We start from the raw sequence: 21,800 nt of genomic DNA on the forward strand, positions 1-21,800 counted from the left end.
GCAGAACCAATTCCCGAGATAGCATCCAAAACAACTTGACATTGAGGGAAAAGAAGGTGGAGGGTAATAATACATTTAGTTACAGTTTGAGTACAGAATAAGCTGCAGTCAGTCAGCTCTTGTGAATGCTCTGTCAGTGGGTCCTAATGGTGAAGGATCATGATGTCATCATTGAAAGTAAGCCACCTACTCAGCCAAATGACTTTGTTCTTAACACTGTACTTTCTTGGCCTCCTACAGTAAAGTAGATTGGATGATGAGTCACTAAGAAAAACAGAGGACAGTCATACAGACACACGTTTTACAGTTAGATTATTAAATTGTACCAAATACATCTTAATTACAAATTTTTCATGGCCTTGAATAACAACCACATGCGCCTCACGCAATGCTGATCTGAAAATATAATCACTTGCAAAACCCATGTTTCTAATGGGCTCATCCAATGTCATTATGTTGCCTCATCATAGCACCTCCTGCACACCCTCACCATGAAAATCAGTCAACAGCTAGTTCTGCATATATTTCTTCTTCCTCCAGAAGAGAAATTATGCAATAAGTTTAACAACTTTATAATGAAATTATCCAGATCCTAAAATGATTAAGCAAAACTGTGAACATTCAACATTCTTACACTGTTTAGACCAACCAGTGTGTTTATTTTTAAGATTTTTCAATATTACTAAACTAACAAAGTTTTACTTTGCAAAGAAAAACTGAGATTTTGGCAATGACAGGTTTTTGCACCGAAACATACATCATTACAACAAAAACAACCTGATGTTAATGTTAATGTCTGTCAACAACAGAGATGGGCAGTACAAGTAACACGTTACTGTAATCCGATTACTTTTTTGAAGTAACGAGTAATGTAGGGGATTACTATTGCAAAAAAAGGTAATTAGATTACTGTTACTTTCCCGTAAGCACGCCGCGTTACTGCATTACTAAAACCGTGTCTCATGACAGTGACGTAAGCGAGTGCGACGTTTGTGACAACAGCTGTGTGCAGATCAACAATGGATAATCTATCGAGTGCAGGAGAGAGTATGAGCGTGCAACGTTTAAAGTGTGGAAGTACTGACCTTACTTTGAGTTTGATTCTGTAAAACATTAGTGTCCACTGTTCACTGCGTGGGAAGAAAACTTCTTTTTACAGCTAAAAAAACCCCTTAACTTCCGAGGAAGCACCCAGTGCGCTACCACGTAATGGGAAATTCACAGACAAACTCACGGATTCTTCCACTGACCGCTGCGGCACACCTGCACCAGGGCAAACATCTGCCTGCTATACAGGTGAAAATAGAGCAACAGGACCGCTGAGTCTTTGATTTTATTTATTTTCTGCTGTGTTTCACTTGCATTTATTTGAAAGACTGAGTGTAAACACAAAAAAATATTTTATTTTATGTGCTGGAATGTGCAGAAAATAGGTTTAAATGTTAAACAAATTTCTTCCAGTCAGAGAATGTTGCATATAATTAAATTTTTGCTTGATGCATAAAGTTAAAAGATTAAAACTAATAAAACTTTGTCATTTTTTGAACTTTTTGAGGGTTGAAATAAAGAAAACCCTTTTTGAAGATATCTTTTTTTTGCCTGTGTCCTCTATGCCTTGGCTGCTTGGTCCCTCACAGTTTTGTTATTACTATTATTCCTGTTTTGATTTCTTTCCCAAGTTGTTGTGAGCCCCTTATTTCTTATAGTAATTTCGTTCCATTATTGTTTCTATTTGTTCTATTTACTTAGTTCCCTCTGTGTTCCCCTTCGGTTCCTTCTGTTTTCTCTCTGTACTTGTCTATCGTTCTTCTGTCCAATACCTGTCTTCCTTTGTGTCAAGCTCTTTCTTGCTCTCCTGATTAGCTGTGGCTAACTTCCTGTTTTGTTTTGGTAGCGGTTTATCGTGATTGTTTTCAGCTGTGTTTAGTTCCCATACTGTCTCTGCTTTCCTTGTTACCTCTTGTCATGTCATGCCATCCTCTCTACCGCCACTAAAATAACCAGTAACCGCCCAGTTACTGTGGATCAGGAAGTAGAAGAGGTCATCCAACATTTGGAAGATTGCTGGTTTGACCCCTTGAGTCCTGTAATCAAAGTATCCTTGGGCATGTTACTACATACAGAGTTGGCCCTTTTAGTGTGAATGTAGTAAAAAAAAAAAAGGGCTTTGAGTGCTCAAATAGAGTAGTAAAGTGCTGCATAAGTACCAGTCCGTTTACCTTTTGCTCCTGAGATGTTCATAGTATCTCGTCATGTTGCTGGTTTCCCTTGTACATGTTAAACATTTAGTAGTCTGTGGACTCTGCATCACACTCTAACCTATCCTGTCAATGTCACATCTAAAAAAATATCAGCATCTGGATTACAGTAAATGTTGTGGTTGAGGACTGATGTTTTAGCACTATTTTTCAGCATCTTGTTACACTTTTAAAGTTTATGTGTTAAGTTGTTTTGGTAGGATGGCACATTGATTGTGTTTAAATATCAGAATCAGAATACTGCCATACCTTGGTACGTCTATTCTGCAAGAGTAATTTGGTTTTACAAAAGCAGTTTTATATCTTTTTAAAAACAAGTGTGTTGCAGTGCTCGTATTTAATCAAAGGACAACTGAGTAGAAGATGCATTTTTATTAAAGAGGTTCCATTCAGTCACTCTGAGTGACGGTTGGCATGTCACTTTTGGATTCACCTCTCGTCTTCATCACCCTCATCGCTTTCTTTATTGCCTTCAAGTAGGGAGTCTTGTTCTTCAGAGGCGCTGTCAGCAAATTCATCCCACCAGTGGAACTGTTCGCTGGCATGACTTTTCTCATCATCACTGTCTTCCTCTCTAAACTGTCTCCCAAATCCTCCAGGAAGCAGATCCTCCGCTGCTTCTCCTTCATCCGGGTTGACTTCATAGTCAACCTCAGCAGCAGCAAGGTCATTTTCATCTTGATGAGCTTCATTGCGTTCTTCTTCATCGTTGCTGCTGTCAGCATTTTGATCATCATCGGCAAAATTATAATTGCAATAATTGTGGTCATTTTCAGTATCTCTGTTATTGTGGTCATTTTCATCATCAGCATTATTGCCAGCATTATTGCCATCATTTCCATCATCAGAGTTGTTGTCATCAATTTCAAAATGAATGTTGAAGAAATTATTCTGATTGATGTGATCACCATTGTTGTTGTTAAGCTGCTCTGGCTCCCAAAGTCTCGCAACTTCAAAGATACGTGGTGCAAACATTATAACATATTCCACACCATTTTCAAAGAAGTTGTCCATATCTCCCCAGTTACCATCTTCAGCCAAGAGTGGTTGCTCTACATGAAAGTTCAGTTAGCAAAGTCACAGCTAATCAAAAGAAACTTCAACACTGCATTATGTTTCTTTTGTACAATAACAGATCAAGTTCTTACCCTCATTAGGCTGAGCATGGGCCCCATCTCCTTGTTCCGTCATCTGAGCTTTAAAGATCCCACAAAGACATAAGTTATTCAAGTTAAGCAGTACATTTCCCATCTGTACTGTTGGGCATGCTCAAAAATCTCACTGTAAATATCTACCATCAGCTATCAAAGTTACAGCGTCAAAAGTAAGTTTCACTTATAAAGCAGTTCCCCCAAAACTCACCTCTTTTTCAAAGAAACTGCTCTATGAAAATGTCCTAGTTCAGCTGTGCGTGTATCTGCTTGTTGCTGGAGTCAAAAATAAGTTTCAGTTGTAACATTTAAACCTGCACTGTAACTGTGCAATAGCAGTGATGTCATAAGAACTACCAGAATTCCACCCCATGAGTGTTCCATGAGATTCCACCTCAGGAAGGCCAACTCTGATGGCCTTCATCAGGGCTTATGCAAGCTTACTTCAGGACTACCAATGTAGCCACTGTACTCCTGGTACCCTATGACCCATCAGGGTCATATATCATACTGATATATAAAAAACATAACCATGCTAACAGACAGCCATTTCTAAGTAGTGATGGCAGTAAAAATAAAAAGCTGAGCTTGGTTCTTTCATTGTGACAAAAAAGTCGGCAATGGCTGGGATGTGAGTCATTTAATTAATATTGCATGTACTTATGTGCTTAAAGTAAACAAACAAAAATAATACTATTAATGTTTTAGCAGTAGTAACAGTTTTATATATTTAGTCTTCTCATATAAAACTGACAACACAAACATCATAAATAAGAGGAAAAAACTGACCTCCTATTTTACACCTGCTCATGAGTGTTTTCATGATGGCGGCAGCCTTGTTTTCTTTCAACAATCAGGAGAAGCAGGAGACCAGAGCTGAAGACTCTGTATAGATAATGTATGGGAAGCTGCATCCCCTTTTACATTACAGGCAGGGGGAGAGGAGGGTCACGAAGACACGCTCATAAAACATTAATTCAGCACTTCATTCTGCTCAAAAGCAGCCACACACGGTGAAATAGGCTGTCAAATACAGTGTGCTTCTGCAGGGAGTTTGATTCACTTTAGTGTTAGCAGCAGTGGCCTCAGAAATGTTCATGCAGCTCATTTTAGTTCAGCATTTTAGAAAAAACACAAAGTCACTAAATAATTGTGACTCATCGGCTCAGCCATTTCTGTCAAAATTGTTAGGAGTGTGAGTACTTAGGTAATTTTTACATTTATTAAAATCAATATGTTTCCCTGTGATCCAGGTTGTGTAAACGCTGTTGTGTAAAAGCTGTGTAAGCAGCAGGTTGTCACTTACCTGCAGAAGAAACAGCGTGGGCTTTTTTTTTTCTTTTCGTAAGTGTATTGGTGCCTATGTCTTGTTCAGTCTCTGAGTGTTCCCATGCTGCAGGTAGCCAGAGGGTATGTGGACACAGGAACATTAAGTGTTGAGAAAACAAGTATTTATTCAATCAGCAGGTGCCATCAAATCTGAGAAAGAAATGCTAAAAACAGAACATCTGAGATAAAAAAAAAAAAAAACAACAACAAAAAAGAGCCAATTTCTAGGAATTAAGGAACACAACATGGCTATGGGGATTACTATATGTTTGTTGTTTTGCTTCATTATTAAACCAGACTGAAACACTGAACAGAGTGCGTGCTTTGTGCTAGCACATCTCACCGAGAGTAAAACCTCCTGAGTCACCTGAAAATCCTGCATTAGAAATAATTCTAAATTCTGCTGATTCCTTAATGAAACCTTCTAGTAATTTCAAACTGTTTAAACTGTTTCTGAAAGTCACACCACTTACTGGCCTTAGCTCGTTTCTGCTTTAATCCCAACACTTTAATTTCAAATCAGCTGTAAAACAAACGTTTAACTTTCAAATGCCATGAGAGCGAGACCCGTCTCAGACGTCTGATATTAAATGTGACAGCAGTTACCAGGAATCAAATTCGACTGTGGTAGACGGCACTTTTGAATAGTCAAGAATGGTATTTTTATCAGTATGGAAAGTGTCTCTTTTCATCGAATTTTTACTTTGTGCTGTTTGTTTAACCTTTTCGAGATTTCAGCAGGTAACCTTTAGAAACTGTGTCTAATTTCAGGGTTGTATATACCACTTGTGATGCTCTGTAATGTATGGTTGGCTATGATGGTTTTGATGCCTCGCTCTCTTATAAGGAGATTCGGGCCATTCGTTGTTTATTCTTTGTCGGTTTACATCAAAGAAAATGTCAGCCATGTGTTTCTGCGCTCGGTGCTCTGAGCAGGTTTTCTGTAATAAGGCATGAAAATGTTGAGGTGACTGTACCAGCACTTGCAAAGTACAAGGGACTCAATTTTCCAGCTAATGCACATTTTGTCAGCCATGTCTTTTCTCACTGTGCAAGACACACACTCACACAGATGTGCACATCAAGACACATATAACCCCACTTTGCGCTGGTGCACCAATGCATGAAATGCACACTATGTCTGAAATGCTTTTTCTGTGATGTGAAGTGAAGGTCAAGAGGACGGGGCATGAATGACTGGCTTTTATTTTAGCTTGACATCATATGCAAGATACCATCTACGTCTTTGTATTTAGCAACAAAAGAAGCTCTTTATTTACTTTTTTTAAATACTGAAATTCAAAGTTGTTTTTTGATTGGATCTAGCTCAGCAATATTTAGTGCGTTATGTGTCATTTGTCTGTGCTATATCAAATTAAGAGACCTAGGTTAACAGAGAGTGAGGCGTTTGGGGTCGAGTAAGTCTTTCCTCAGGCTAAACAATGAGACACAGCCAATGGTGCGCTTGATGAATCTGCTGACGCGTCAGTGTCGTCGTATAAATAATTCAGAAAGACAATAGAGAAGAACAGAAGAACTCACTGCCGATGGCTGGAGGTCAAAGGTCCTCCCAGCTCCTAGACATGTTGGAAAAACAAACTGCATCACCGCACAGTGACTTATCCAGTTGCTCTGCGCGACCCCCTTGAAAGGCTGAAACCTGACGCTGTTATGATCAAAGAGGGCAACTGTCTGTTAGACTGACCCACCTCTTCTATGGAGCTTTTTGGTAATATTTTTTACATGAGACATGATGAATGGAACAAATTAAATCCCTTATTATTGAGCTGCCCGAGATCACTAAATACATAAGCCCGTAGCGAGTGATACACAATGATTGTTACTGATGGACTGATGTGGGCACTCAAAGCCTCTCATGAGATTTTCATGACAGTCACATTAGAAAGAAATCAAAGGAAATGGACACTACTGGCAGCACTTAATAACAATCCATCTATCCACTGTTCTGGGATTTTTATGCGGTTAGATATAAAGCTTTTTAAATGGAAGGCAAGTCCAGCATTGATCTGATACTAAAAGCCTTCCTGTTGCTAATGAAGATCATGTCATGCTGTATTTTTCTGAAGAAAATGTCAGCCCATTCAACCGCAGCATTTTATTCAACCAGCAATTTATTTCTGGAATGAACTCCACAAAGAACGATGATTTATTTTTCATGTTATAAAAACTTCACAGTCTTCATTCTTCAGGTGTGATTGCCCACTTATGACGTTATAAAGTCAGATTTCATTGGTCACTCAAAAATCAAAAATACAAGCTACACATTAACGTTTCATAGCCAAAACAAAGCTTTTGTTTGGAAACTTAGGCCTATAATTTTTCACATTACCTTACACTTTCCTGTTAAAAGAGAGATTTTCTTTCCCATTGCTGCCAATCATTGTATTGTATTATTATAGGACTGTCATGACACAGTTGTAAGTGTAATGTAATAAATTTATTTAGTACAATAATGCATTGCAGTATGTTACTTTGGAGGGTGTTACACCTGTTACAGAAGGTGAGTATGATGGCAACTACACTTTACTGTCAAAATTATTCACTCACCCATGCAAGTTGTTTGTATCTATCTATCCATCCATCCATCCATCCATCCATCCATCCATCCATCCATCCATCCATCCATCTATCCATCCAGATGGTAGAGTTGCAAGTTCAATCATAGGCACTCATAGGCACATATGTTGAAGTCTAATAACACTAATCACTTATAATCTGTAATTGTACCTATTCGGGGTACGTCTCAGTGCCAGTTGGGATAGACTGCAACCCTGCTATTAGCTGCTAAGAAAAATAATTACAGAGTCAAAAAAAACATGTAATTTCTGAGGCTCTATATTTTTAAAAGAAATGTAATCTGTTTCAGGTGGTAGGGATGCTATCATGACATGATGGCCATAATGTCCTCTATTTTTAAACTCCAATTAGCAGAGGAATCCTCTGAATGGCTGTGAAGGCCATAGCATTTAATTTCATATCTTTTTTTTTCTCCATACTAATCAAACCTTCTTGTGACCTCATGTCTCCAGTCTAGCAGCATTTGCATACATCATGCATCTTTACTCATTTATTCAGAAATCACTCTTTGAGGGCGAGAGATCACTGGATTTTTTTGAAGAAGAATATAAAGCTGAAAAAACATATTCATCTGCTTTCAAAGGATCTTTGAGACAGTGTTGTGATTGATCTCCACAGAGCTTTTAAAGGAAAGGTCTTTTATTGTTAGTTAGAAGAAGAGAGCTGCATAAATATTTACAAACTATATTTGCTTTCATACCTTTTTTCATGTCGCTTTACAAACACATCATGTTCACATCACAAAGTCACATACCTCCCAACACTACCTCCTGTCTACCACCACCATATTCAACCATCAACACCTACCCTGCATCCTGTCAAACTGTCACATCACTCAGTCTCAGCTCTCAGCTTCATGCTAACATGCTGGAAAAAGCTTCTTAGCATTATGCCAAATGTGAAGCTGTCTTTGTCAGGTAATTAAAACTGTTTTTTCATGTGTTGTTACTGATATACAGTCATTTTAAAGGCTGGCACATTAGTTTAAAGTTTCGACAAATGAGTGTACTACCTTACAATACAATATGTAATTTATATAGCGCCAAAGGATTTGGCGCTATATAAATATAAAATCAAGCAGCAAACCTTGACCTCTCCCTTTGCTCTTCTTGATATTGTCACAACATACACTTGAAATTTGGTTAAACCACGAGGTTTCTCACAACTTGCTTATCACAGTTGTGCACCGTTCATCCCTGAACTGTAGTGGATTTTATAATGATGTACACTGTAAAAACATTCTACATAATTCTAATAAAATTCACTACAGGAAGCTGATTACTGGTGCACAACTAAATGTGTGCATCTTTGAATGTGCTCACATTGACACTGATGTGCTAAAAACCTGATTTTGTGAAGTCAAAACTTTCAGCAAGTTGAAACAATCTTTCTTATTGACTCCAATTAGCCTAAAATAAGGACTGGTCCCATCCCATGTCATGGCATGAAAATATGACAGGCTGTCATCAATTCAATCAGATACTTGCAAAAATTGTAAACACTGAGTAAAAATTCTTCAACATTTTTATTGTATTTCTGACAGTGTACACACAAAACAATAATATACAAACACACACATACACATACGCTGTCCTTCGGCTTATTACAGTTTTTCTCAGTCGCTTTGGTGCGTTTCTCAGATCAGAATTGAAATTCTCATAACTATTAGTTCAACCTCCACAACACTCAGTCATTTGTGCACATCATAGTAGCAATTTCTCCTCTCTCTGAACAAACTGCAAATGATTTTGGACATGAATCAGTTGCTTCCATACATTTCCCTGCTGCTTTCTGACATTTCCATTTGCTTATGTCATGTCAGTCAAAAGTAATCATACCTATGGATGCTGAATAGTCATTCCCAATAAAACTAATAGTCATACATCCATTGCTTAAGTCATCACACACAAAATTGTTGAACTAGTTATCACATGCCAAATATTGGCCATCTGTCAAGCAAATCCTATACCTTTCTGTATCATTTTTCCTGGAAATGTCTCCGAAATTGAACAATTGATCTCAGGTGAATTACAGCTGTCACTCATGAGGAGGCTCTACCAAATTGGTGATTTTATGTTTACATGTATTCTACAGTGAACAAGTGACTGTAGCATATTTTTCTTTTGCACAATTCTGTAGGATTACAAACACTTCTACACAATGGAAATGTGAAACGTACGTATTCAGTGTCTCAGTTACTCCCAAGACTCCCATAACATCTACAGTGACTTTACTGCACATTTCAGATGGCTGTACAGGTAGGCCATAGTGCTGTCGTCAGCATTTTCAGGTGTCACCAATTGTTTTTGCAATGGGAAACACTGAAATTATAAACTGTCATAGTGGAAACATGACAATGCCATTTGACTATCTTGTTCATAAAGATGGTGTCAAGACTTTTCATTTTGATGGCACTGACAGTTTCATTGACATGGATACTTGCTTTTGAGGTATGGATAATCAATTCTGTGCATGTGACGTGCTTTTGCAGGCTATCCACTAGGTTTTGCAGTTTGCACTAATTGTTTTGGGAAATGCACTAACTGCTGTGCAAATGTTAATGGTGTTCTGAGAAACGCACCAAAGCGACTGAGAAAAACTGTAAAAAGGCTATGTCATGTTTTTGCTTTGTCAAAAAAAAAAGAAAAGGCCAACATAAAACAACAACCTGTTATTACTGTGCTGACTTCCTCATTTTGAAATGATTAGGTTTTTTATTTTTACAGCATTTCATCTTGGCTGATGATGGCCACTAACCTGATGAGCTCACATGAATGAAAGTAAAACTTCCTGTGAACGTAGCTGCTTCTCGCCGGGTGCGGTGGCGCGTGCCTGTCATCCAAGTTACTGGGAGGCTGAGGTTGGAGGATCGTTTGAGCTCAGGAGCTCTGAGCTGCAGCAGGCTGTGTCGATCGGGTGTCCGCGCTAAGTTCGGCATCGATATGGTGATCCTGGGGGAGCCCGGGACCACCAGGTCGTCTAAAGAGGGGTGCACCGGCCCAGGTCGGAGACGGAGCAGGTCAAAGCCCCCGTGCTGCTCAGTAGTGGGATCGCGCCTGTGAATAGATGCTGTAGCGCAGCCTGAGCAATTCAGCGAGACCCAATCTTTATACACACCATTATACCTGTCTCTACCTCACACAGCAGCCTCGTCAGCCCTTATTTATATTTTTAATTGACGTCAAAAACACTCACAAACCTGCTGCTCTGCTTGTCCTGCACCACCTCCACCTGCAACTACATCCTCCACCCTAAACACTCCTGCCGCCCAGCAGGTGGAGACAAACTAAATCAATCAATCAATCTATCTATCTATCTATCTATCTATCTCTCTATCTAATAACTTATTGCATTACAACTTGGCTAATGATGGGCAGGAAGTTTATGTGATGATGTCACCTCAGACATAGTTAAAATCCTTGTTAACGTAGCTGCTTCTCGCCGGGTGCGGTGGCGCGTGCCTGTAATCCAAGCTACCGGAAGGCTGAGGTTGGAGGATCGTTTGAGCTCAGGAGCTCTGAGCTGCAGCAAGCTATGTCGATCGGGTGTCCACACTAAGTTCGGCATCGGTATGGTGATCCTGGGGGAGCCCGGGACCACCAGGTCGCCTAAGGAGGGGTGCACCGGCCCAGGTCGGAGACGGAGCAGGTCAAAGCCCCCGTGCTGCTCAGTAGTGGGATCGTGCCTGTGAATAAATGCTGTAGAGCAGCCTGAGCAATACAGCTAGACCCAATCTTTATATACACCCTTATACCTGTCTCTACCTCACACAGCAACCTCATCAGTCCTTCTTTGTCTTTTTAATTGACGTTAAACACGCTCACAAACCTGCTGCTCTGCTTGTCCTACACCACCTCCACCTGCAGGACAGCTGCAAATACATCCTCCATCCTAAACACTTCTGATGCCCAGCAGGTGGAGACAAACTCAAACTAGGAAATTCATTCAGGTAACCTTTGGGTTTAATATTTGCATGGGTTTAATATATTGACTGTCATGTAAAAAGGGTTTTTTTTGTTTTAGAAGTGAACTGTCCACAACTTCAGTACAGGCATGAGTCAGGATTTCAGGGTACATCATTTCTTTGAGTGTATGGTGAAAGATTGCCAGGGAAGGGACTGTGTTGCATTTTACTGGGATAATTTCTCTATTTTTTTAAATAGATATTTCATCTTATAATCAACAGTATATAAAACAGTGTGTATATATATATATATATATATATAAAAACACCCAGCACGCCCCTGCGGGCAGTTTATCCTTCAAGCTCGGGTCCTCTACCAGAGGCCTGGGAGCTTGAGGGTCCTGCGCAGTATCTTAGCTGTTCCCAGGACTGCGCTCTTCTGGACAGAGATCTCCGATGTTATTCCCGGGATCTGCTGGAGCCACTCGCCTAGCTTGGGAGTCACCGCACCTAGTGCTCCGATTACCACGGGGACCACCGTTACCTTCACCCTCCACATCCTCTCGAGCTCTTCTCTGAGCCCTTGGTATTTCTCCAGCTTCTCGTGTTCCTTCTTCCTGATATTGCTGTCATTTGGAACCGCTACATCGATCACTACGGCCGTCTTCTTCTGTTTTTCTACCACCACTATGTCCGGTTGGTTAGCCACCACCATTTTGTCCGTCTGTATCTGGAAGTCCCACAGGATCTTAGCTCGGTCATTCTCCACCACCCTTGGGGGCATCTCCCATTTTGACCTCGGGACTTCCAGGTTATACTCGGCACAGATGTTCCTGTACACTATGCCGGCCACTTGGTTATGGCGTTCCATCTATGCCTTGCCTGCTAGCATCTTGCACCCTGCTGTTATGTGCTGGATTGTCTCTGGGGCATCTTTACACAGCCTGCACCTGGGGTCTTGCCTGGTGTGATAGACCCCAGCCTCTATGGATCTTGTACTCAGAGCTTGTTCTTGTGCTGCCATGATTAGTGCCTCTGTGCTGTCTTTCAGTCCAGCTTTGTCCAGCCACTGGTAGGATTTCTGGATATCAGCCACCTCCTCTATCTGCCGGTGGTACATACCGTGCAGGGGCCTGTCCTTCCATGATGGTTCCTCGTCTCCCTCCTCTTTCTTGGGTTTCTGCTGCCTGAGGTATTCACTGAGCACTCGGTCAGTTGGGGCCATCTTCCCAATGTATTCTTGGATGTTCGTTGTCTCATCCTGGACTGTGGTGCTGACACTCACCAGTCCCCGGCCCCCTTCCTTCCGCTTAGCGTACAGCCTCAGGGTGCTGGACTTGGGGTGAAACCCTCCATGCATGGTAAGGAGCTTTCTTGTCTTTATGTCAGTGGCTTCTATCTCCTCCTTTGGCCAGCCTATTACCCCAGCAGGGTACCTGATCACGGGCAGGGCGTACGTGTTGATGGCCCGGATCTTGTTCTTACCATTCAGCTGACTCCTCAGGACTTGCCTGATCCTCTGCAGGTACTTGGTGGTTGCAGCTTTTCTAGCGGCCTCTTCATGGTTCCCATTCGCCTGCGGGATCCCCAAGTACTTGTAACTGTCCTCTATGTCTGCAATGTTGCCTTCTGGTAGTTCAATCCCCTCAGTTCTGACTACCTTCCCTCTCTTTGTTACCATCCGACTACACTTCTCCAGTCCGAACGACATTCCAATGTCATTGCTGTATAGCCTGGTAGTGTGGATCAGTGAATCGATGTCTCGTTCACTCTTGGCATACAGCTTGATGTCATCCATGTACAGGAGGTGGCTGACAACTGCTCCGTTCCGTAGTCGGTATCCGTAGCCAGTCTTGTTAATGATCTTACTGAGGGGGTTCAGGCCTATGCAGAACAGCAGTGGGGACAGAGCATCTCCTTGGTAGATCCCGCACTTGATGGTGACTTGTGCTATGGGCTTGGAGTTGGCCTCTAGTGTTGTACGCCACATCCCCATTGAGTTCCTGATGAAGGCTCTTAGGGTCCCATTGATCTTGTACAATTCTAGGCATTCCAGTATCCAGCTGTGGGGCATTGAGTCATAGGCCTTCTTGTAATCAATCCAGGCAGTGCACAGGTTGGTCAGTCTGGTCTTGCAGTCTCGGCTGATTGTTCTGTCTACCAGTAGCTGGTGTTTTGCGCCTCTGGTATTCTTGCCAATTCCTTTCTGTGTCCCGCTCATGTATTGACCCATGTGCCTGTTCATCTTAGCCGATATGATGCCTGACAGGAGCTTCCATGTAGTACTGAGGCAGGTTATTGGTCGGTAGTTGGAGGGGACCGGTCCCTTCTTGGGGTCCTTGGGGATCGGCCTTCGGTTAGCCATTCCGAGTGTCTCTCGTTAACTAGCAGCTGGTTCATTTGTGCTGCCAGACGCTCGTGGAGTGCAGTCAGCTTCTTCAGCCAGTAGGCGTGAACCATGTCGGGCCCTGGTGCTGTCTAACTCTTCATACTGGAGACCCTTTCTTGGATATCTGCCACTGTGATGGTTACTGGACCCTGTTCAGGGAGGTCGCTGTGGTCTGCCCTCAGATCCACTAGCCACTGAGCATTGCCGTTATGGGTTGCGTCCTTCTCCCATATGCTCTTCCAGTATTGCTCCGTCTCCAGCCTTGGTGGTGCTGTTCTCTTATTATTATTGTTCCCTTGCCACTGAGAGTACACCTTTGCTGGTTCTGTGGAGAACAGCTGGTTTATTCTCCTGCCTTCTATCTCTCTGGTGTACCTCCTCAAGCGGCTGGCCAAGGCTGTGAGTCTTTGCTTGGCAGTTTCCAAGGCCTCAGGTATGGACAGCTTGCTGTATTTCTTAGGCCCTACAATAATATAAGAAAACAGAAAAAACCCAAACAATCATATGATGATGATGATTTATTTATGTAGCTTTAGGTATTTTTTTATTTATTGTATTAATATTTTTTTATTTATATATAGTAAATCATAAAAGAATATATGTGACAATTGTGGTACTTGTATCAGCTAGTACCGGTACTTGTGAATGTGTTGGGGTCCCGGTGCCTGCCCAGCTGTCCCAGCGTGGCCACAAGTGGCTTTCCCCCCACTTGTATATAGAGCACTGTGTTGAAAATAAAGTACTGTTTAACTGTTATTCTCAAGTCTGCACCTGAGTCCTTCCTGCCTGCCCTGATAGAATGATTCCTCTTTAATCTTAATCATCCCTGAAGATTAGAGAGCATGATGTGAAATTGTCTGCATTTCTTTCCACACTTTGTAAATCTGCTGACCCCGCACTGTTTGTATGTTGCAAACAAAGAAGAAAAAAACTCCTTTTCAGGGTGATGAATGGACACTTAAAAGCTTTGCAATGCTTAGTGTTCTGTTGTTTACATTACGCTTGTAGCTTATCTCTTTCTTCAGTGCACAGTCCTAATCTCTTGTATATGTTGTAAAATGTTTCCCATCTTGCCCTTTTTTTGTAACTCTGAGTAATTTTTTTTAGTTTGACATGTGAAAGGTCAGTGAGCTCTGGAGAGGCCAGCAGATAATAAAGTGGTTAAGTGGCACCACCATGTGGCCTTACAGACATCATTTTGCTGACATATACAGCAGGGACACATCTAGTTCCTGAGAGTTTCTATGTGGAATTCATTTGCATTTATTACATCTATACTTGGAGGTTAAGACACTGCCTTCTCTTCTGTGTGATTTGCTAAATTCTTTGAAAAGACCAGGTGAATGACTGATCAGACAATTTGCAATGCACGAGTTCTTCAACTGATACAGTATAACACAGTTGCGAAGACTGTTGGGAAAAGATTTTTTCAATTGAATAACAGCTTAATGAAAATGCAATAGAGGGTATGATTTGTAGTTCATTTTCTTCTTAATGAGACCGTGCATGCTGAGCTGCAGTCAAAGGTATAAAAATAAAAAGACTTTGATACTGTAATAGGATCAGCACCCATCATACCTCGACGCGCATCATCATTTATTACTAGCTCAGAGCGGGATTACTTGTGGGTGATGTTTGTTTACTGTGTGTGCTGATGCATATTAGTTACATTATGTTCTCTTCTAAAGTGCAAACAGTCATTATGTGCACCTCTTACAGCAATCCTTGACCGTGTGGGTCTATAAGATGATCATTTTTATTTATTTAATAATTAAAAACAAAAATCTATAACCATTAAATGTAACAGTTCAGCGCACATTCTGCTCTGCCACAGTTTGTTTGATGTAATCAGGACAAACAGTAATTTAACAGAAAACATGGATATTTCTAGTAAATTAAAAGACATTTTTTCAGCTCTTGGCACATGTTTGGCTTTTACCCATAATTCCATTATCACTTCCCTCTATGCCTGCCTCCTTCCCACCCCTCAGTCATGTGAATCCTCTTAGAGGTGGATTACTGGACTACGATGTCCACATCGAGAAGGAAAGCGAAGGCGAGAGATGGCGAGAGAGAAAAGGAGCATGAAGCGTCCAGAGTGAGAGGAACACGCAACAAAGAGAAGAAGAAAAAGACAAAGACAATGGAAAGGACCCCTTGGCCCCATGCAAGCCAGGAATGGGGTAGAAGGTGGTGTTTAGCTAGGGTGAGAACATCTACTTTTCCACAGGTGCTACTATTTGTTTGTTTTTTCATATCTTCTTTTTAGTTATAGGTTATGTCTATAAAAATAGTGGATAACTTTATGACTTATCCACTGTAAGTGAGACACTTAATGAGTGGTACACTAAGTTGTCTGACTGTTGCTTGTCTGTCAAAGTAATCATATCTTAGTGAGCTTAAAGTGTCTTTATGGCTTTGTGAAATATATATTCCTTCCTTTCTATATTCTGTTTCTGTTTTCTCGTGGAATGATAATGCCCGTGTTGTCTTTCTTTCGCTCCTTGCAGACAGAGCCTCACATGGTGAAGCGCACAGTCTGGGTGTCCCACGCCCACTCTTGCTGACAAGGCAGGGAGAGACTAACAACCCGTGGCAGCAATGTCGCTCCTGTCCTTAACTGCCCCTCCCGGCTGGAGCATGTGCTCTGCTCTTTATATCCTCATTGTGTTGCTCCCAGAGGCCAAAACAGACAGCTTGAACGCTACCATTATCCGCAACGGTGGGGGCTCCCAGTGTGGGGAGTACACAAACCAGGTGATTACAATAACCATCTTGCAGTGATGTTCTCCAGACAATAGTAGCACAGCCTTATCACTGCAACAGCTTGCTACTTTTACCGTACACCAGAGATCCATCAGCTAGGTTAAGGAGCTTTCCATCTGAGCAGAAAACAGAATAATGTTCTCATCAAGTACATTTGAAATGCATAAAAAATATAAAAAAATAATACACTAAGGTGGCAAGACACCTATTATTTTTTTTAAGTATATATATTTAAGAGATTTTAGGGGGGGAAATCAGATAATTTAAGTGAGGAAAAGATAACACTGTTAAGAGTTGATATAAATCTGAGATTATGTATAAGAGCATTGACAAAAACAAGTGAACAAAGACAGCGGTTGTTTCGGCTGTCTGGACCTGTCCTCAACAGGTGATGGAGAATGGGATGTGTCGCCTGGTGGCCACACTGCCTCAGCTGGACGAGCGTAGATGCCCCGATATGTTTCGCTGCACAGACGAGGTCTCTTACTGGCTGCATGAGAATGAGGAGAGGACGCAGCAGATCATGGCGCTGAAAGAGACCATCTCTGAGCTGCAGGAGGAGCTCAGGAACCATCGGCATCGTATCAAAGTCCTCGAGCTGCAGGTGTGATTTCCATTTTTATACTTAAGTAGGTGGGAGAAGAGGGGATGCTATACTTAGCAGACTTGAGTCAACCATCAGCAGCAACCCTTTTAGCTTTGATAGCTACATGGAGAATATTGTGACAGTGTGAAAACATATTTTCTTGTTTTATTTTTAAGACTATACCTGTAGTGGCTCACTTTTTTTGCGCTATTATAACTTAATATGTTCTGTCTGTAGTATTAAATATAGCCACATGTGATCAAATAAGCCTTGATTGCAGTTTTATTTGAAATAAACATGTCCGCCTACGACAGGAAACGTGCTGCAGTTCTTTACTCTGATGTGGTGCTTGGTCATCAAACTGGCTTCTCTCCCAGCATGCCCTTGACCTTAGTCACTAACAGGATTACTCTACTCTTGCATGTGTTGCCTCATTCGCCTCAGTGTGAGCTTAAACAGAGACACTGGTCGGTGGACACAGATGAAGTAGCTCGTGCCTTGTGTGTTGCACAGGAAGCACAGGACAGGGGAGAGGGCTCTGGAGTTTGTGGTAATGGGAGTTGTTGGTGGTGGTGTGTCTGAGCTCTGAATAGATTAATCTGTCTTTAAGTATTACAAGTGGACTTGCTCCACACGTTTCCTGTGTGTGGTGTTCTGGGCCTGTTATACCCAGAGGAGGCCCTGGGGCAAACCCAGGACATGCTGGAGAGATTATATCTTTTGGCTAACTTGGGAACGTCTCAGTGTTCCCTCAGATGAACTGCAGAGGGTAGCTGGGGAGAGGGAGGTCTGGGCTTCTGCAGGCCCCATGACCCTTTATGGATGGATGGATGGATCTAGATGTTGGTTTGGCAGATATTGCATGTCTTAACATGTGAATGAAGGGTTCCTGTAACAGATTGGTATATCTGTCACAGGAATGTGAATGATTTCTTTCCTTTATTTTTAACTAATTTAAAAATGCACTTGTCTCAGTTGTTGAACGTCCTTTCATTCACATGTGAGTCTGTGTATTTCTATTTCAATGATTTCAGAGTGAAGAGAGGGTCCACTTGAACATCTCCTTGGAGCAGCGTTTTCATGAGTTGGAGCTGCACTACGCTGAAGCCACTACCCTGCTGCACTTACAGGGGACTCTGATCCTAGACCTTCAGGTTATTACCATTTGGGGATATTTTGTTAGAATTTCTTCTCTCTTTTTTTGTCATAAATGTTAGCAAAAGTGTTTTTGAGTGTTGGCCTCTGTTTGTATTTATGTTTAGAACCAACTACATAATCTGACACTTTTGGTGGATAAAGTAAAAAGAAGCCCCGGCTGTTTGATCAACATTGTCCGACCCAATCCTCTCATGAATGCTCACGATCGGCTGCACCCAGGTACATACTCAAGCGATGATGTTCCAGCAGAGGGTGCCAAATACCACTTGTTGATTTTCTCTGACACTTTCTTGCCTGTTTTACTCTTCTTTCAGAGATCCAGCATGTGAGGAACTGTCCTATAGACTGTGCCTCTATCTACCACAATGGTGTCAGGAGATCTGGCCTTTACACTGTGGTGCCATCACTGGCAGGGATGCCTGTGGAAGTCTATTGCGATATGGACACAGATGGTAAGTCATGTGCAAGCGGTCCTGATTAAAGGGAAGCTATGGTGGTAATTTTCAACTCCATGTTATTATTCTGGGACTCTACTGCAGTAGCACTGCATGATTTACAATCTCACGCTCATCCTTGGCAAAGTCCCTGAGTTCATTTCCTGTCTAAAACAGTTTGCTTTAACCCCCACTTCCTCCTCTCTTTAAGCCAACTTTCTTCTGATTTGCTGCCCCTCAAAACAAAAGATTCGAACAGCAGGTCTGTGCTGACAGCCAGAGCTGTGTGCCTGAAATGACCATATGATCATGTCTACTCTTAGTGATATCATACAGAGCCAAGGGTAGAAATACCTGACTAAAACAGAGTATTTGGAGCAGTCTAAAGCCTGAGCTTTAACTGTGTAAACCCTCATTATTTGAAAACTTTGGACATGATTAATGTGACCATACAACACCAAATATTGTTGTTCATGTGCATAACTTCAAAAGCAGTGCCATAGATCATCCATTAGTTATTTTCATCCAACACATAAATGCAATACCATTTTTGTGACCAAACCTCCTTTAAAACCAGTTCTACTTGGTACACTTGCATGAAGCCTTCACAGTTTGTCTATGGATTTAGGCTTTCTGAGCTGATACAGTCACTTTATTTAATATCAGACCGATTACTGAGATCAGAAAAATGGCCAGAGTTAAAATATGCACTGCCATTTATAATAGCTACTTAATGTTTTCATCAAATTGTTAAGTATTCTGTACCTGACCTATAGTCATCAGCTGAGCAGATGATAACCCATCAAACATGGAATGAATTTTACACTTTCTCCCAGGTGGCGGCTGGACTGTGATTCAGCGGCGATTTGATGGCTCAGTGAGCTTTGACCGCAACTGGAGGGACTACAGGGATGGATTTGGTGAGCTGCACTCAGAGTTCTGGTTAGGCAATGACCACATACATGATCTGAGTGCCCAGGGAGACTACAGCCTGCGGATTGACCTGGAAGACTGGACCAGCAAGCACAAGCATGCCCTCTACCAGAGCTTCAGGTTAGTGTCAGATAACCAACTGTGCAGACTTACATTGGGCTGGATACTCCAAAACATACACAAGCAACTGTGTTCCTTACATAATTTCTTGCAGTGTGGAAGATGAGGAGCATCAGTACCGTCTCCATGTGTCAGGCTTCAGTGGTACGGTTCAGGACTCTTTCAGTTGGTACCACAATAAGCAGGGCTTCAGTACACCAGACAGTGGAAACATCTGCGCTGAGATCTCACATGGCGGTTGGTGGTATAACCAGTGCTTCTACGCCAACCTTAATGGAGTCTATTACAGGGTAAGGATACACAAATTACCCTGCATTTTACATTTTTAAAGACAAATTCTTATCTTCTTCTTCATCATACAGGGAGGCCATTACACTCCCAAAGGGCGAGGGCCGCTGGGTCCAGATGGAATTGTTTGGCACTCCTGGAAAGACTCTGATTATTATTCCCTACGCAAAGTCAGCATGATGATCCGGCCACGCAGCTTCCAAAGCCGCTCGTCACCATAACAATGGTGAGGACACGGGAACTGGCGTCCTTGGCAGCATTTGTAGGGATGAAGATATCTGATGATCAGGACGATGATGATTACACTTTATTGTATGCTCGGGAAACGTTTTGTGTGTGGAGCAGACCTACCCGGTAACCTCTTTGCTTTTAAATCTTATGTGACTGCGGCTGATATCCATGTTGTATTGTGTGAATATAAACATCATCCTGTTCACTGATTATTTCTTTCCCCCCACTCACTCCTGGTAAGTGAATTCTTCCTTGTTTTATACTTCTTTTTGTACTATAGTTTGTTAATGTTGACGTGTAAAATACCAGCCAAAATGTATTTGTGTGATGACAAGGTTGTCTTCTAGCCACCATGTGGAGACAACCTGCAACTGGAAAGAATCACATGACACAGTTTGCTGAACACTCTGCATGTATGTGCTTATTTGTAATCACTCTATTGCCAGTTTTATTATTTTGGAGTTCTTCTACTGTTTTAATCAATGGGGAAAAAAATCATTGAAATAAAAAGGGTTTGATATTACTAAACAAAGTCACTTAATATCTGATACGTGCTACTGTCTCAAAGTATTAGGTCATATGCTATCTGAAGACTCCATATAAATACACATTAATGTATTAATTGTGCAATAAACACTATATATACTTAATAAAATGTGGCTTAAAGACATGTTTCATATTCAGAAACTACAAGCAGAGCATCCCCTCTCCCCAACTCTCCATCAAGGTCTTATCTGTAATGCATTATAAGCATCTTACATCATGTGCAGGGCATTATAATACATTTATAACACATTCCACAAGTGTTTAAATTGACAGCTTTTAACGAGGTCTAGAAAAAAAATTTACCATCGTGGGTCATACTTTTTTAGAACTTTATAATGCTTTATACCTTCATGCCAAACATTCTGCATAGCATGCAATAGTGTTATATGGAGTTAGAAGAGACATTACATGACTTTGTCAGCTTTAAGTGACAGCACTGTATGCGCTTATTAAAAGCTGTCAATAACACAGTTATGAATGCTTACACTTCTTTTTTTTTTTGGGGGGGGGGGGGGGGGGGGAGATGCAGTAATTACAGCAAAAAATAAAATAAAATAATGTAATTGCCAAGTGTTTGTTTTCACACCACATGCCATAAAAAAGTGACACAATCAAATCAGTCTCTGTGGTCATGGTGCCAGAAAGAGGTAGTACTGAGCAGCAAATGTGCAGCTGAGCACATGAGCAGGATGTAGCTCATGCGAGTTGGAAATTAGACTGTGTAATGCAGGACTCAAACTCCTACAGTTGGCACTTTAAAGCACTGAGTACTAAATGTACGGCACTTTCTATGTCTTGTAAGTTATGCATGACTATAGACATTTTTAATGGCATGGCATTCATTGCTGTATAATCATTCTACACATAACACATTATCTGTGTTAGTTACTTACATCGTATTGATTTAAACCTGGGGTTTCCACAGACCAATAGCATTTGATGTTACTATAGTATGATAATATGGTATGTGTTTAGCAGATATATTCCCAAAAAGCCTCGGGATTGCAAAATATCAGTTCAATTCTTGCAAAAACTGGAAAATAATTCTGTAAGCTTTCTATATGGTCTTGTGAAGCAACAAACACACTGCGGGTGATTCCATTGATAAG

The 21,800-nt window shown here is 41.4% G+C and overlaps 2 protein-coding genes and 2 non-coding genes across 5 annotated transcripts; 3 read left to right on the forward strand and 1 right to left on the reverse strand.

The window, feature by feature from the left end:
* Nucleotides 1–2,615: 2,615 nt before the first annotated feature.
* Nucleotides 2,616–3,727, reverse strand: LOC146691830 (uncharacterized). 2 transcript variants are annotated; one of them, XM_085433543.1, is made up of 3 exons: nucleotides 3,621–3,727; nucleotides 3,407–3,449; nucleotides 2,616–3,310 (listed from the first exon to the last, which is right to left on the reverse strand). In XM_085433543.1, the coding sequence occupies exons 2-3, from the start codon at nucleotides 3,447–3,449 to the stop codon at nucleotides 2,688–2,690; spliced, it is 666 nt and encodes a 221-aa protein (XP_085289669.1). In that variant the 5' UTR covers nucleotides 3,621–3,727; the 3' UTR covers nucleotides 2,616–2,687. The 2 variants fall into 2 exon arrangements, with proteins under 2 accessions (XP_085289669.1, XP_085289668.1); XM_085433542.1 differs by having other exon boundaries at nucleotides 3,407–3,454.
* A 6,420-nt stretch (nucleotides 3,728–10,147) lies between these two features.
* LOC146691831 (signal recognition particle RNA) lies at nucleotides 10,148–10,446 on the forward strand. Its single transcript, XR_014915406.1, has one exon.
* A 330-nt stretch (nucleotides 10,447–10,776) lies between these two features.
* On the forward strand, nucleotides 10,777–11,075 carry LOC146691832 (signal recognition particle RNA). Its single transcript, XR_014915413.1, has one exon.
* A 5,079-nt stretch (nucleotides 11,076–16,154) lies between these two features.
* Nucleotides 16,155–20,744, forward strand: LOC146691833 (angiopoietin-related protein 1). The gene is made up of 8 exons (XM_085433544.1): nucleotides 16,155–16,386; nucleotides 16,784–16,999; nucleotides 18,016–18,135; nucleotides 18,244–18,358; nucleotides 18,454–18,591; nucleotides 19,410–19,626; nucleotides 19,721–19,916; nucleotides 19,989–20,744. Exons 1-8 carry the CDS (start codon nucleotides 16,231–16,233, stop codon nucleotides 20,133–20,135), a joined length of 1,305 nt encoding a protein of 434 aa, XP_085289670.1. The 5' UTR covers nucleotides 16,155–16,230; the 3' UTR covers nucleotides 20,136–20,744.
* Nucleotides 20,745–21,800: the final 1,056 nt, after the last annotated feature.

This window comes from Copadichromis virginalis, linkage group LG15 (assembly GCF_057382275.1).
Source record: "Copadichromis virginalis isolate Kocher_CV1m ecotype Utaka linkage group LG15, C_Virginalis_male_GT1.1, whole genome shotgun sequence".
In the NCBI taxonomy this organism is placed as follows: Eukaryota; Metazoa; Chordata; class Actinopteri; order Cichliformes; family Cichlidae; genus Copadichromis; species Copadichromis virginalis.

Bases quoted from the DNA above. Each gene is read 5' to 3' on its own strand.
- LOC146691830 (XM_085433543.1), bottom strand. From the start codon at position 3,449: ATGACGGAACAAGGAGATGGGGCCCATGCTCAGCCTAATGAGG. The intron at 3,311-3,406 runs GTAAGAACTTGA...ACTTTCATGTAG, and splicing joins CCATGCTCAGCCTAATGAGG to AGCAACCACTCTTGGCTGAA.
- LOC146691833 (XM_085433544.1), top strand. From the start codon at position 16,231: ATGTCGCTCCTGTCCTTAACTGCCCCTCCCGGCTGGAGCATGTGCTCT. The intron at 16,387-16,783 runs GTGATTACAATA...TGTCCTCAACAG, and splicing joins GTGGGGAGTACACAAACCAG to GTGATGGAGAATGGGATGTG. The intron at 18,136-18,243 runs GTTATTACCATT...ATTTATGTTTAG, and splicing joins CTCTGATCCTAGACCTTCAG to AACCAACTACATAATCTGAC.